At 43.2% G+C, this 15,053-nt stretch overlaps 1 protein-coding gene across 2 annotated transcripts in view; it reads left to right on the top strand.

Moving 5' to 3' along the window:
• Positions 1–15,053, top strand: part of LOC136433120 (lysosomal-trafficking regulator-like) — a 61,214-nt gene that overhangs the window by 15,092 nt on the left and 31,069 nt on the right. For both annotated transcript variants that reach the window (XM_066424947.1, XM_066424949.1), the window contains exons 4-11: positions 4,655–4,748; positions 5,570–7,217; positions 8,423–8,614; positions 8,772–8,947; positions 9,472–9,590; positions 10,544–10,765; positions 11,124–11,963; positions 13,421–13,594. In XM_066424947.1, coding sequence (XP_066281044.1) covers positions 4,655–4,748; positions 5,570–7,217; positions 8,423–8,614; positions 8,772–8,947; positions 9,472–9,590; positions 10,544–10,765; positions 11,124–11,963; positions 13,421–13,594 — 3,465 coding nt within the window. The remainder of the gene's footprint in view (positions 1–4,654; positions 4,749–5,569; positions 7,218–8,422; positions 8,615–8,771; positions 8,948–9,471; positions 9,591–10,543; positions 10,766–11,123; positions 11,964–13,420; positions 13,595–15,053) is intronic.

Below are 15,053 nucleotides of genomic sequence, written 5' to 3'. Positions count from 1 at the left end.
TGCCTGAGGTCAAGCTCTGTTTTAATAGGTTCAGTTGATTCAACTGTTGTCACTGGCAGGGCTTGATTCATTTGCCTGATGGTAAATTTCATGATGGCAGTTCAGATATTCTGGTTTGAAGAGATGAACAGCACTGTTCATATACCTCCGGTAGCACAGGCATCCTGCACCTGTAATTTGGCACGTGGGAATGTTGTCCATTCAGATACGACAACAGAAAGAATTGCCTTGATATGGCAATAGGTAAACTACGGGATCTGTTTCCCCTGTAACACCAGGAAGGATGTTTACTTGCCAGTGTAGATAACAATGAGACAAGATGGTAACAACAGGTAAGACTTCAAACACAGCACTGATTTGCAAGTATGATGAGTAGTGCAGGAAGCAGCTCAGAGGAAGTAACTGGGATGTGAAATGTCATGTATATTCCTTAGAAGGAAGCCAAGTTCATGAAAAGGAAGGAAAAGAAAGAGTCACAACGACAAGGAAGTCTGCATAAAAGGTATTCCAAGGTCATGGAATGTAGTATCATAACTGGAAAAGCAGCAGAGACAGTCTTTAGTAAAAAGGCTTGATACATGTTTGAACTATGATAATTATTGCTTTCTGTATGACCTCTTTTCTACTCAAATTCATGTCATCATACAGTATGTTGTGATATATTTTGTTTTCTTTTAAACTACCATACAGCAAACCAACATTGGTAGCATTGACAGCTTAGTAGAGTACAGTACTTCTATCGGTACCATCCTAATTTCTAAGGTGCCAGCTGTAAGTTTTCCTCTTACCTAGTGAATGCTTATGTCAGTTATGCTTTGATCTATCACACCATGAAGGTCTCCCATTGGAAGACTTGTACCACTTGCTACTCAGACCCATCAATCATTGACTGCTGTCACAGTGTTACATAACATGACCGTGACATAGCTGAGATGTGAGGACCAGGCACTGGCCATATTCAGACCAACGAACACTGCACACACATTCATCAAAACGTGACGGGAGAAATTTATCACTATTTCTGCACTGACGCACGTTGTCATGCAAAGATCATACTTGAAAATCTTCCATAATTTTTACGTGCATCGACACACGTAGTCAGAAAACACCATATTTTCAAGAAAACATTCAATTTGATGTCATCGCAAGACTGATGACGTCAATTATATTCTTGTATATGTTATACTGTGCAGAATGTTGGGGAACATTATTCTATAGGACAGGAGAGTTGCTTACACAAGTAAGCTAGCTAAAATGCAAGCTGAAAAGGTAGATGGTGTCAGTTAACTGGTTGCTTTATATTGGGAAAGTCATTCTCTGAATTTCAAAGGCACCCAATGTTGAAAGCCATCAATAATCAACTCTTGATACTTGTTTTATCCGTGATCAATAATGACATTTTGACATAAAGGCTTTGTTACATTCTTCTAAAAGTTGTACTGAGATCATTTTAAGATCTTGTTGGATTGTTAATAATGTTATCCAGGCAGTGCCAGTTCAAGTGCAGGTTCATATCCACCTGCTGGCACCCCGTCCACCGTCTGGCCCCGGCTTGGTCACGTTCCTGCTGTCTGACACCAGAGATCAAACTAACCCCACAACAAATAAGCTGTGAGCTTGAACCAGCACCCCTTAATTATCTCCTGTGGCCCCTCCCACCTCCCTCCCTCCCATCCCTGCCAGCCCCATTCTCTACATGCTTCCTGCCCTTGGAACTGGGACTATTCATACCCATTGTCCATAGTTCCACATCCAGATAGAAGCACTGACTCATACTGGGCAAGTCACAAACAGGAATGGTTCGCCATGGGTGGGACAAGCACCTGTCAATCTCTCTGTTAGTGGTAACCTGATCCAGCAGGAAACACAAACAACTTTGTACTACCGGTGGGCAAACTCTGTCGCACATTTCTGCTCCCTGCAGTTGCCGCCGGCACGTTCCGCCAGTGTGTTCTTTCCTTAGGATGTCCGTGTTCCTGTCGTAGCTTGGATTACTTTGGAGTTTCTGTCTTAGTTTTGTTGATCTTTTTCTTCTTTCTTATAAAGGGGTGAGTACACTTTTTCTAAGAAGACTTTTTCATGTATTTGGAATTCATAGAATGACTTTTTGTTAATTTTGTATAAGACCTATGCCAGGAGTCTAAAAGGAACAGGTCTAGACAATGGTATAACTGTTTCAAAGCTTGCTACATAGTGGACATTAGCACTTTTTTCGTTTGATAATGTGTTTGCCTTAGGTTTGTTAAACAGGCATGTCTACATTGGCTGTCAATTAGAAAGTTTTTGCAATGTTTTCCAATTCAGCAAGTACGCTTGGTTTCCCTTCTGGGTCAACTTTCTCTTTTTTTAGTCTGAAGCATCTACTACAGTAACAGATGGTACTGTATGCTTTTTTCTGGTATCAAAACCACTGTAGGATACTGTACGGTTGGTGTTATCAGACTCAGAGAATGATATCAAAGGATACATTTAGAATTTTATGAAATAAAATGTTTCTTTGCTGTGTTATCTTGAAGAAGTGGGTTGATTGATTGATTAAAGTATGGTAGAACCAGTAATATGTTAGAACTTTGGTTCAAAAGTAGGTGAATTGAAAAGGTTAACATTTACCTAACATTTAATAGTGTCGTGAGGTGATCAATGCACATATACAGGCTTTAATCTTTGGCATACCTAGTTATTAGTATGATTAGGCCTAGATAAGGTAGAAAACGTAGTGAAGTTTGAGTCCCTCTGAGGTGAAACAGCAGCTGAGGGAGGAGTGCCGCGGTGATGAAGCAGATCAGTGTTACAAAAAGTAAAGCGATATCATAATGGTTCTCTGGACTGGTAATTCACCTCCGGTGGAAGTCACAATGTACACTTGTACTTGGCTTTGTGTACAATGTATAGTCTTTTTGAATTCGAAGTAGCACGGCGGGATGGTTTCCTTTCTCTGCTCTCAGGAGAAACTGTTCATTGCAGTCAATCGTGCAGATACTGGTCATGCAGAAACTCAGAAACAGATATATAGTGGACAAAAAACGTGGGGGCTGTTGTAGTACCCTGGGCTAAGTAGAAGACATGTGGGACTTTGTGTTCAGCTTTATTATCTGCTTGAATGAGTTATCGTTGCGGGAAACAGCTCTATACATCATTACCCACATGTTAATTTTTGCTAAATGTATTTTTGTAAGTGCAAGCATTATTCTATTTCTTTTTGTATGTTGTTAAACTAGCACATGTGCACTTAAGTCTTGTGAAACATTAACAGCCTTCAAACTTCCTCTGGATTTCCAAATTTCTGTCCTCTTCATTTTGGATTGTGTACACAGCAGTTCCTAACAAGCTTAAGGTTTGCATAGCTCTCCACGATAGCCCGTATACCCCTGCATTAAATAAGCTTAGCGCTGGTTTCACTGACAATTCATCTAAAACTACTGGTACTATTGATTTCTTTGCCACCCAAGAGTAATATCTGCTTCTTATCTGTGGCCATATTTTCCTCTACTTTTGTCTTGTACACTTTTTTGTTTAAAGTAAGCAGGATTATGTTTTACTGGAGCAGGAAACCTGTAGGACCCCCAGCAGGACTGACTTTAGATAAACATGCAAACAATCGCAGCACTTGATGAAATTCATTCTGTTCACTGACCATTCACAGCTTGTATATACAAACTCAAAAATAGATCATGAAAGAAATGCTAGCTGCAAAAAAGGTGCTTTGCATTTGTTCTTTTATCTCTCTTGATCATCAAAATGATGATCTGTAATAGGGTCCCCATTGTGTTTTATCATTTTTCAGTACTGTACAAGCTTTAGCAACAAGTAAATGCAATATACAATTTATTTCTACTAATAAACTGCACAGCTTGTAAAACATACTGACAATTTTCACGTCCAAGCTTCAGACAAATGTAGATTGCTCTCTAAGCAAAAATGGTTCCCTCAAGCAACATCTATTGTCCAAGATGGCTGAGAAAACTTAATTGAGATTACTGTTCTAACTGTGCCACGTGTAGCTACATGGTGAGTGTGACTCAACTAATCTAAGGTTGTCATTCTACGATGTCTTCCCCTAGTACAGCACAATTTACCATCCTCACACAACAGCTGCATAATTATTTGCTGTTTGTAAACATCCTGTGTAACCAAAAGGCTTATCAACCCATCTTCAAGCCCTTTAACTGGCCGAGAGTTTAGGCAAGAAAATCTAAGAACAATCAGAGAACCGTTCGGACCAAAGGGAGAGAAGTACGGCTTTGAAATTTGGTCTGAGTTTGGGGGACAAACACAGGGATGTGTCAACAGACAAGTCACAGCAAATCTTGAATTAGTGCCTTTTTGTTTGTAATTATCGGCCCTTAATCAGGCAGTTTGTTTTCTATTAAGTTTAGACAGCAAATAGGACAAGGCAAATTAAGAGGTGAAAAAAGGAAAGAACTGGGCGATAACGTGATGACTGTATGATTAACTCAACAAATTTTGTTTAACTTAGTGAGCTTTCTTTTCTCTTCTTAGGAAAAAAAGCCTTTTTGCTTGTAAGGCAGATAGAGTAGTCTTGACCTTTCCTGATCTTTATGACTGCATTCTTCAGCTCCAAGAATGTGTGATTTTTCAGTCAAGAAGAGTCAAGTTTATTGTTTGATAACTGTGTACTTTTTTATTTCCCCAGGGGTTATCCTGTGGTTCTGACTTGTGCAGCCTGCTGGTGTCCCTCCTCCCGCTCCTGGTGCGAGTGCCTCTTCCGACGTCTCAGCCTGAGTCAGGTAACCGCCCTCTTCCCGTGTCCCAAACAGGGCACACTCTGTCAGATCTAACGGTCCACGAAGCCCTGTCACGCTCTCTGCGCGGTGTGACAGAGAGGGTTTAGATAAGCCTGCATGCTGCGTGCACACTCGCCGGTGTCAGGAAGCAGGGCGATTTCTGCTCAAACAAGTGGTCCAGTCAGCCTCACCAGCAGACCAGAAACAAGGCAAATCAGGGTACATTTGAAGATGTCCCAGTGACAGGAACTCTGCTGAAACCTAAACCTCGGCAGGGGGGAGTTTTGCCCCGGAGTGCACGTTGGTGCTGTTCGTACCAGCTTTATCTCCACTGTGTACTTTTCACAGGACCATGTAGGGCGATTGTCTTTTGCAGTACACTGTCAAATATTTTTAGCATTTGCTCCAAGAAAAGCCATGTTGATTTAGAGAGTGACAACTTTGCTCCAGTTTCAAAGACTCCACGCCGCTCCGGGCCTCATTTGAAAAATTCTGTCAGCAGCAAGTCACACGGAGGATCTTGTTCTTGCGATAGACATCAGCTAACATATGAAATGTTGTTTGTATTACTTCTCCTTTTGAGCTATTGGAAGTAGCACCGTGTAATGACAAGGTAAATCTATTGATTGATGTATACATATTTTGTTACAACCCATGTTGATCGTATCACTCTCTTCTGTGATTGTACTTTTTTGAAAGAGATAATATCATGTAATTTAGTTAATTCTGTTCATTCACGTAATGTCCATTTCTTCAAGTCTTATCGTATCACCATTATCAATGTATTTTGTGGTTGTAAAGTTTTGTGCCCTTTTTTTCCGTAGATATTTTCTTGGAGGACATTGATTCCTGCCTCCATCCACTGAAAGTGCACTTCAGGAGAAAGAATCGATCAAAGAAAAACTTCAGTTGGAAGGACTACTTTGAAAACAATTCGGCGGAAGTGAAAAATGAGCCACGGACAAGAAAGGGCCTCTCCTCGAGGAGACTGCGACATTTGAAGCAGTGGTCGAAAGACGAGGATCCCAGCGCCGACCAGGAAAACTCCAGCGTCGAGTCAGACACAGAGGGATCAGAAATGTACAGCCGGAACAAGTCATCTGTCGTGGAACATGAAAACATGTGGATGCACAGCGATGACACTTTTGGATATGATGGCAACAATCCTCTGACCACCCCGAGAATTATTGCTGGCAAGATTTCCCCTGACATGGGAGTAGGAGACATGTACGAGGAAAGGGACTTCATGTACAAACCAAAAACTATCAGGCCCGCCTACCACCTCAGTAGGAGGGGGGTCGACAATGGGCCAGTGGAACAGTGGACGTTTATGGACATGTCTGCCTTTGAGCTTTGTCAGGTGCTTTTGTCGTTGCTGGAAAAACTCAGTCACAGTGAGCTGGCTCACGGAACCTACGGGAGTAACCCGGCAAGTACGGTGTTACACCAGCTAACACACATGATGGCGTCTCTTAGTCAAAGTCTCTATAAAGAGACGGGGAACACAGCAGATATGGTTGAAGAAGAAGAAACAGACTTTGTGGACGGTTGGAGCGACGTGGCTACTGCCAGCCTACAGCGCATGATCCTACGGAACGTCCTGACTTTGTGTAGTCTGAGTTGCACAAAACCGAGTGGTATTTCAGAGCTGGCAGGCAGTGGGATCATTGCTACCCTGCTTGATGCCGCGAAGGAGGCGCATAGCAAAATCAGCAGGAGAGAAGACAGGAAAGCTGGGTCAACTGATCCAGCTGACACAAAAAACAGCAATGGCGACCTTAACGATGCCAACGCCAACAACAATGATGGAGGAAGTGGGCCAACATCCTCATATTCCAGTCATCAGAATGGAACGGGTAACGAACACGACACAAACATCCTTCTAACCTCAGCCTTAGCCCTCCCAAGCGGGACGATCCTCCTGGTACACGAGATTCTGCGGGGGGTCCTCATGCTGATCAACAGCATCGTACAGACGTTACCCATCAACCTGACCTTCCTGTCCCAGGCCCTCAACCTTCTAAACGAGTTCTCCACTAGCAACGGGTACCAGCTGGTCCTGCAGACCATCTCGCAGCTGGAGGAGCTGCTGACGCACCTGGGGGAACCTGCGGAGGCCGGGAGGGTGCGTGACTGCATCACCTCCCTCATCACCGCCATGTTTAAGGTCATCATCTCCATGAAGAAGGCCAAGGTCGACTACGTACACATTATGACGTGCCTGCGGAGGAAGCACAAGCGGTGTGAGTACGGACGCTACATTCACCACCACCACGACATCTGTGGATTATCGTCATCCTCCTATGAACAGTTGGCGCATACCTTGAATGACAGTCAGTTCAGCCCCGACAGCCAGTACATGTCCGGGAGCCAGATGAACTTAAGCTCTCGGGGTCGGGGGTCAGCAACAAGGTGCTGTATAGCAGTAGCCAGCGAGACACTCCTACAACTCCTTAGCAACACGTCATCAAGGTGAGCTACAAATTTTCCGTCAAATCGTAGTACATGTATTTGTCATTAATGTTATGAAAGACAGTGATTTCTGACATAACATATTATTCTCATTTTATTAACAGGAGATATAGAAAACGATGTATGGTGATTTAGTCAGCTCTGCCTTTAACTTGAATTGTTCATCCATGTTGCCTATTGCTTCTTATAAGTTATATTATTGTTGTAAATACAACATTTTATATCATATAGGCAAAAAATTACTGCCTTAGAAAGTTGCCCTCCTGTTAAGACTGACTAGCTCTCTATTCTCCCTGCTGCCTAACCCCGTAACCAACAGAGAATTGGTAGCCAAATGGCTACTTCAGAGTGCAAAAGGTTAAACTTGAGAATGGTTCCTTTTCCTTTCCTGCTGTGGACAAAACAGGTTCTCCCTCTCCGCGTCGCCAATTATCCACTTGTCGGTGGATCCTGTTTCTGTCTGATGATGTCTGCAGTCTATACAAACCCTTGTTCCACAGAAGGGTATCAACATGTTCAAGAACCTAATCCCCAGAATGTTGGCTCCTTCCTTCTTAAAGCCTCCTTGGTGTGTCTTGTCTTCCTTATGGCATCACTCGTTGTCTTGAGAGAAGTGTTGAGTGACCGTGGTGATGAATGTGCCGTCCCAGAATACAGTCCATTACGCCTGCCTCAGTCATTACCTAGTGCAAATCTGCCACAAGTGTCTGACCAGACAGCCTTCACCTCTTCCTGGTCAATGTCTTTGGTTTCTCACGGATCCTTTTTCACGACAGTGTTTAGTCTGAAGACTTTCATGAGCTTTCAGTTTTAACAATCCATGACCATAAAAGTTTTTGAATTTAAAGGAGGAGTTTTCGGAAGGTTAGAAACACTACTTAATGTATGATAAGTGCTTTTCTACTAAAGACACAAAATTAAAATTGATTTCGGAATACTGGCAGTGAATGGTGTGATTTGATGTATTTCACATGTACAAATGTACTCTTTTTGAATAAGAACAGGAACCATTCTTGATTTGGATTGTGAAGAAGTTTTTGAAGTGCAAGATTGTACAATGTATATTCATACATTGTAGGTAAAAACTATAACCATAGATATTTTTTATCCTCTTGATAGAAAGCAATTTTTGTATGATTAGGATTTGGAGACATGAGAGATGCATGACTGTATGGACCAACCTGTCTTACCCCCTCCTGTTGCAGGTTTATCCACATGCGTGTGCTGGCGGGGATAGACAACGTGGGGGTGTGCTGCTGCATGCTGCCCTTCCAGGTGCTGCGGCCTGTCCTGGGCAGCCTGCCCTCCTACCAGCCCAACATGCGGGCGTATGCGCTCAGTGTGCTCAGCCGCATCCTGCTGGAGCAGCTGGGGGGCATGGAGCTCAACAGCCTCAGGTCTGTGGACCAGTCATCTTAATTTGATTGGGTTTGGTGTTTTTAGAGAATGTCATTCTGAAGATCATACATTTTTGTACCTGATTAATTATCTCAGTTTGTCATTCATTTTAATATTCATTCCTTCATGTACTGTATTTGTCATACAAAACTGCAGGTATGAGTCCTGTACGGTGTGTGGGAGCACCACAGTGCCGTCCACGCCGGTGTATGACCTGACGGTCAGCTCTACGGAGTCGACAGCGAGCACCACAGCCACGACGGAGAGCGCCTTCTACAGCATCACAGACACAGGCAGGACGTTCTGCATCATGTCCAAGTGGGAGGCACTGGGTAAGCTAACAAATCAATCAGTCAACCCTTCAGTCAACCATAATCTTATCAATCAATCAATCAATCAATCAGTCAGTCAGTCAATCAATCCGCCAAGCAATGAATTGTATATAGGTGTGTATTGGAGCATGTCACTGCTGTATGGATTGACCAATGAAGCATTGAAGGAGAATTAAAGGCACAAATGTTAATTCATATTGATTTCTATTTTTACAGATCACTGAAAAGAGAATACACAAAAGGATTTAAATTTTGTGGTTTATTTTTTACAATCATAGTATTGTTAACCATTTTTTACTGGTGAATGTTGGTAAAGGTTTATAGCCTGGGTGCCATCCTAATTTCTACCGGGGCTCCTACACTCGCTACCCTCAAAAAATAATTTTTGAGGGTAGCGAGTGTAGGAGCCCCGGTAGAAATTAGGATGGCACCCAGGCTAAAAGGTTTATGGTTATTTTGTACACCAGCCATGAAGACATGGAAATAAACATATTGAACTTTGTCCTCTTATTATGTCGCTTCAGGTCAGTACCAGGAGCTGTTGCACCTGGAAGACTCAGGTGTGAGTGTGCAGGTGGCAAGACACTTGCTGTACCTGGTGGCTCACGCTAACGAAGGTGTCAGGAAGGAATTCTTTATACAGGTTGGTGCTTCCTTGCCTCAGGACATTTAGGCTGGATTTACACATGTGTTTTTGAGTCGACTTGGAGTCAACTCAGAACTGTGCAAGGAGAACCCTAAGCCACTCAAGTAGTGTTTTCTATTAGGGAAACTCCACTTGAACAGCCCAAAGCTCCTCACACACAACCCGGAGTCGACTCTGAAAACTTGTGTGTAAATCGGGCCGTAGCGTCTCACTCACTTGGTCACAGACTCATTCACTCATTTGCTTACTCACTGATGGCCTTACAGGTGCCCTTGGATTATCCACAGTCACTGATCTGAAAACAAACAAACATCTTTATAGTGTTGACATTGCCACTGCCATGTACTTAACACAGGAAGCCGGAAATAATCACACATGGATGTAAAATAAGTGTTGATGTTTTACACAGTACAGTTTTCACAGGGCTTCTTTTCACTCTCTTCAGAAAGTAGCACAAATAATTTTTTAGATTATTAAAGAAATGTTCATGTAGTGATCAAGGCTATTCTTTTCAGTAACTCTTGTCAATAAGTTATTGTTCAAATTGAGCTAAATGTCACAGCTCAGTCACAGGTGTTGAATATAAAATTCCTTTCCCGAAATCATCATGTAAACTGTGAAATGTATTTTGGTCACTGGTAGCTTCTTCGCGTTTAATGTCAGGGTCATTGGAAGCGTTCTCAGCTTGTGAGTCAGACTAAGATTTGCTCCATTTACTGCACTGACCACAGATTAGGACACTTTGTTGTTATGGTCCACGCACATTAGACTGGCAGGTAGCCAAGGTCATGACTTGGCTTTTACAGTGGTCTCTCTGCGGCTGCTTGGTAACGTCTTTTTTCTGAACCACAACATCTGATGTTCAACTTATCCTGTGCTATGTACGTTATAAAAGCATCAAATTTATTTCCCAGAATGACTTAATGATTCCTTCTTCCTTTCATATTCAGGTGTACCTACCACTGCTACAAGAAGCCCCTGCAGTTTTCCGCACGTCTGAGCAGAGCGTGAAAGCCGACTCGCCTAGCCGTGCAGTGATGGAGTGCTGTCTGCTGGCCTTCCCTGTCCTGCTGACCTCGCCGTCGTCTCAGCACCTGTTCCTCAGCTGTGGAGGGGTGCACCACCTGGCCCAGCTGCTGCATGTGGCCTCCGTTCGACCAGCGGTCCTACAGGTGCGCTGTGACTACAACATTCCATACCATGTTAATCTTGTTGCCTTTGCTATGGATTGAATGCTTAGTGCAGGCAAGGAGGGTGCAGGGCTGTCTGGAGGACCGCTTGTTGGGACAGAAAAAAAATTCCCTCCATTTGTCCAAAAAATAAACTTCATGACTTGGTGAAAATGTATATAACAAAAATTAACAATATGGGCTCCCAAACAAGAAGTGAGATGGGAAAAAACTTAAAGCTGGAGACAGCCCTGGCTTAGTGGTCCCCTTTCTCTTTAGTGTGATGTAGTCAAATCTTCATATAGTCAAATCTTCATGTTCAAATGATTGCAGAAAATGAATCCGTTCCTCTCCCCTGCAGGTGTTTGAAGTACTTCTCCAGCCCGATGACCACAGCCACCAGAGCCGTCAGGTGAGCCCTGCCCCTGGAAGTCGCCGCTCCAGCCTGGAAGTTTCCACAAGCTCTGTATCGTCCGTACACAGTGGCGGTCTCCCCTTTCCTCACCGGCGGCTCAGCAATGTACCTAGGAAGAGGAGCGTCCACTCTGACGGACACAAGATGTCAGGAAATGTGGTCACTGTCCTAGTGAAACTGGCTCTGAACATGGTGTCTGAGAGCCAGGCTAACCAGTCTTTAGTTGACTCCAGTTTGAACCAGAACACATGGGACCGCGAGGCGCCATTTGGGGTAAATTTGGCAGCTGCATTGCACATGAACTTGTTGTTATCCAGCACCCCTCTCAACGTGGACGCAGTCAGACTCCCGTCAGATGAGAACCTGGGGATGGTGGCAGATGTATGGAGAACATGTGGTCAGCTGTTCTGTACCGTTCCAACCTTCAGAGACTGTTTCCTGCAGCAGGGTGGGTACACCTGTGCCTCCCACCTGCTGACCCTGACTGTTAACTCCTTCTGCAACAGCGATTTACATGATGGGAGCACGCTGACAGCATCTACAGCTGCTACAGATGCCATGTCCTCTGACGACCATCAGGAAGAGACTGCCTCTCCTGACCTTGACTCCATTAGTGTCCAGTCTAATCTGACTGATAGAACTTTGAAGGACACGTCCCTGTCTGGGGAAAAGGGAGACTTCTATTACATCTTGTCGTTGTTTGAGTCGACCCTAGCCATCTGTTTGAAGACTGCCTCGAGTGTTGCGGCCACTGGAAGTGCTGTGGATATCCCGAATGCTGTAAAGGTGAGAGGTCATGACCTGCAAGGGTTAGAATCCAGTGGTCAATGTGGCAGCAGCTATTGTCGCTGTTAGTGCCTGGCAACGTTGACTATTTTTAGTCTTAGCTTCACTGACATCAGCAGTGGTGGCCTCTGTTTGTTCACTATAAATCTTGCCAAACCTTTGCAATTATAATTTGGCAAATAAGCTTGAAAGGTTACCAAGAAGTTCAAGCCTCAGACAGAAATGTCAGCAATGTGCAGAGCAACAGTTGCAGTTCCTCCCAAATTGTGTCAATCTTGCTTGACACAAGTTTAAAGTTTTAATAATAGGAAGATTTGCTGTTTTAGGGCTTAATAGGGCTTCATGCACAAAGTAAAATTTAATATGTTTAATTATTAAAATCAGGTTGCACATAATTCGATGGGTGTTCTCCAGCACGAATCTGTCAAACTTTCATCTATTGTAGAGAGACATGAAAACAAAACCATGCTCTTTCAAACAACATATAAAACATGATATCCAGTAACAAGGTGAAATGTATGGCTTCCAACATGGTACCCCAGAAATTTGGAGAACAACTTTTATAACCTTAAAGTGACGTGCTCCATATACCCAGGGAGGAGCTGCTGACTTAAATCATTGCTCTGTTTTGACCAAGACGTGCATGACGTGCATCCGGTGTGAATAGCAAACAGTGATGCCTTAAAATGTCCGTGACGCGTCCCCGTAGGCTGTGGTGGGCACAGCGTTCTGTTTGTAGTCTGTGTGTGACTAGTTCAAGGTTGTTCAAAGGGTGATCCTAAGGCCTTAGTAAGGGTACAGCGATACTATGTATGCTTGGACTAGAAATCTGGTTTTATACTGGTTGTTACAGCAAATCCTCACTTGAAAGGGGAATAGAACAGCAGTAGAAGATGATGGAATACACTCACGTCAGTTGATCCTATATAATGTCTTTGATGTGACAGTCACTGATAGATGCCTAGAGCTTAATGTCATCTGTATCTATCAAGATGCTGACAGAAAGATCAATTGTCATGTATTTTTGGTGTGCAACTAATTTTAGCCTCTTCATCAGAGTCGGCTATATTTACCTATCAAAGCCCTGTGCACATGAGAGTTGACAAATTGACATGTGTTCCCTGATGCTTTTTGTGAAATTTCTTTGTTACCTCAGAGAACTGCACATACTGGATACAGCTCCTTGAGCACTTGCTGAATTGAATGATGACTTGATACAGTCTGACATAATACAGTCTCCAATAAAGAATTCTATCTGATTTAAGTTAAAGCTTTGATGAGTTTGATCCAATATGGAACTACAACTAAACAAAATCTTTTTACTGATGCCTTTGGAAAATGACAGAAAGAATTCCTGGGATTGGATCAAAATTTTTTACCAGGTATGTTGAATTGATCTTTCTGTTGGGGATGCCTATGTACATTGCCTAAATGTCTTTTTTTCATCATTTTCCCAGCGAATGACAGTTGACCAGGTGATCCAGTGCATCAAGACGCCACTGCTGCAGTCTGGCCTGGCATCCTCGCCCTACGGCCATGCGCTGTGCGATGCCCTGCTCAACTCCGCAACTCTGATGCTCGCCTCACCAGATGGGCTGCCAGCCATCCCCGCTCTGCCTGATATGTCACTGGTGAGTACACGCAGCTCTCCATGCCCTATCGTACATTCTAAGTACCAAACATATGTTTACAGCTACAGTGAATCCAAGTCTTGTGTAAAGCTAATAACGTGGCCCCTACAGTATCTAATGACAGCAACTTTCAGTCTACAGTTACTGTAGATCGAGGGATAAAGCTCCTTGTAAGACAGGGAAGTCTAGTGTGCAATAGTCTAGTCAATGTCTTTTCTTTAGATGACAATGTTAGGGGGGTTGAATCAGCGGTGTATTTTGGTCTATTGGTTAGCAAGCCCTGCAGTGTGCAGCTCTGTTGTTGTAGCTGTGTCTCTCGCTGGTGGAGTCCAGATGTAGAAATGTGTACCAGGGTAACTAAAGAATTGTTGTCACCACACAGTTCTATTGGAAGAAGAGCATATGTCTTGCCAGTCAGATCATCCTGACCTCAAAAAGTACCTCATTAAGTCCAAATGTTTTTTCACTAATAACTCTGGATGTTTGAGTTAGGAAACTTGTCGGGGTTGTGTGAATGTTGAAACAGTGTGTGGGTCACCAGAGCAGGGTGTCATTTATCACAGAAAGAGCATCTGTCATTGCAGTCACTGACCTCAGTTTACCTCGAGAAGTCCAATCGATTTTCCACTGATATCTTTGGATGTTTGAGGTAAGGGAGTTGTAGTGGTTGTGTGAAAGTTGAAATGGTACATGGGTCACTGGTAAGAGCTCCAGGATGTCAGAAGGAGTGCAGGTGCAATAGACAAGAAAGTTTTTCATACAGACATCTAGAAGCGTGATTTGTGAGGGCCCATATGGTTTCCTGTTATCATTTGACAAACAAATAGACTACCAACTTCAAAGGACAAAATGTTACGAATGGGATCATTGTACATGTAGTTTCAAGCACCTACATTTTGTATTTGGTTTGCAGTAACAGTTTGAAAACTCCTTTTCCTACCATTATTGTACCATGTCTGACAACAATGATTCAGATATCACAGGGGCTTAACTTTTGATGTCCTCTGTGCATGACCTGCATACTTCCCAGCCATGTTTGTGGAACTGCTTTGTTCTGATAGATCTGGGTCACCCTGACCCCCACAGTAGTTTACTCCACAGTAATTAGTGTTTTCCAGTGTTGTCAAGCAGACTCACCTTGTTAATGTATGCATCAATACTAACAAGGGAAATTGTCAACTAGTTTTATTTGGCCAAATGGAGGGGGTCGAACCTTTTGATATCACAGTTTTTTGCTGTTAACACATTTTCTTAATCAGTTAATGCCACTTAATTCTGAGGACTCCCATGTCTACAACGTAGACTGTATACCGGTCAACTATGTAGAAAACATCTGATTGCTATCAGAATGAGATAGCAATCAGAGGGCATGATCATGATACAGTATGCAATAAAAAAAAGCTGCAATGTCAAAATCCTGTTGGGCCGGAGAGCCGGGGAGACTAAAGCCTTACAGGCA

Source organism: Branchiostoma lanceolatum, chromosome 4, assembly GCF_035083965.1.
Source record: "Branchiostoma lanceolatum isolate klBraLanc5 chromosome 4, klBraLanc5.hap2, whole genome shotgun sequence".
Classification (NCBI taxonomy): domain Eukaryota; kingdom Metazoa; phylum Chordata; class Leptocardii; order Amphioxiformes; family Branchiostomatidae; genus Branchiostoma; species Branchiostoma lanceolatum.
The sequence above is the reverse complement of the archived record's forward strand: the minus strand, read 5'-3'. Positions and strand labels throughout refer to the sequence as shown.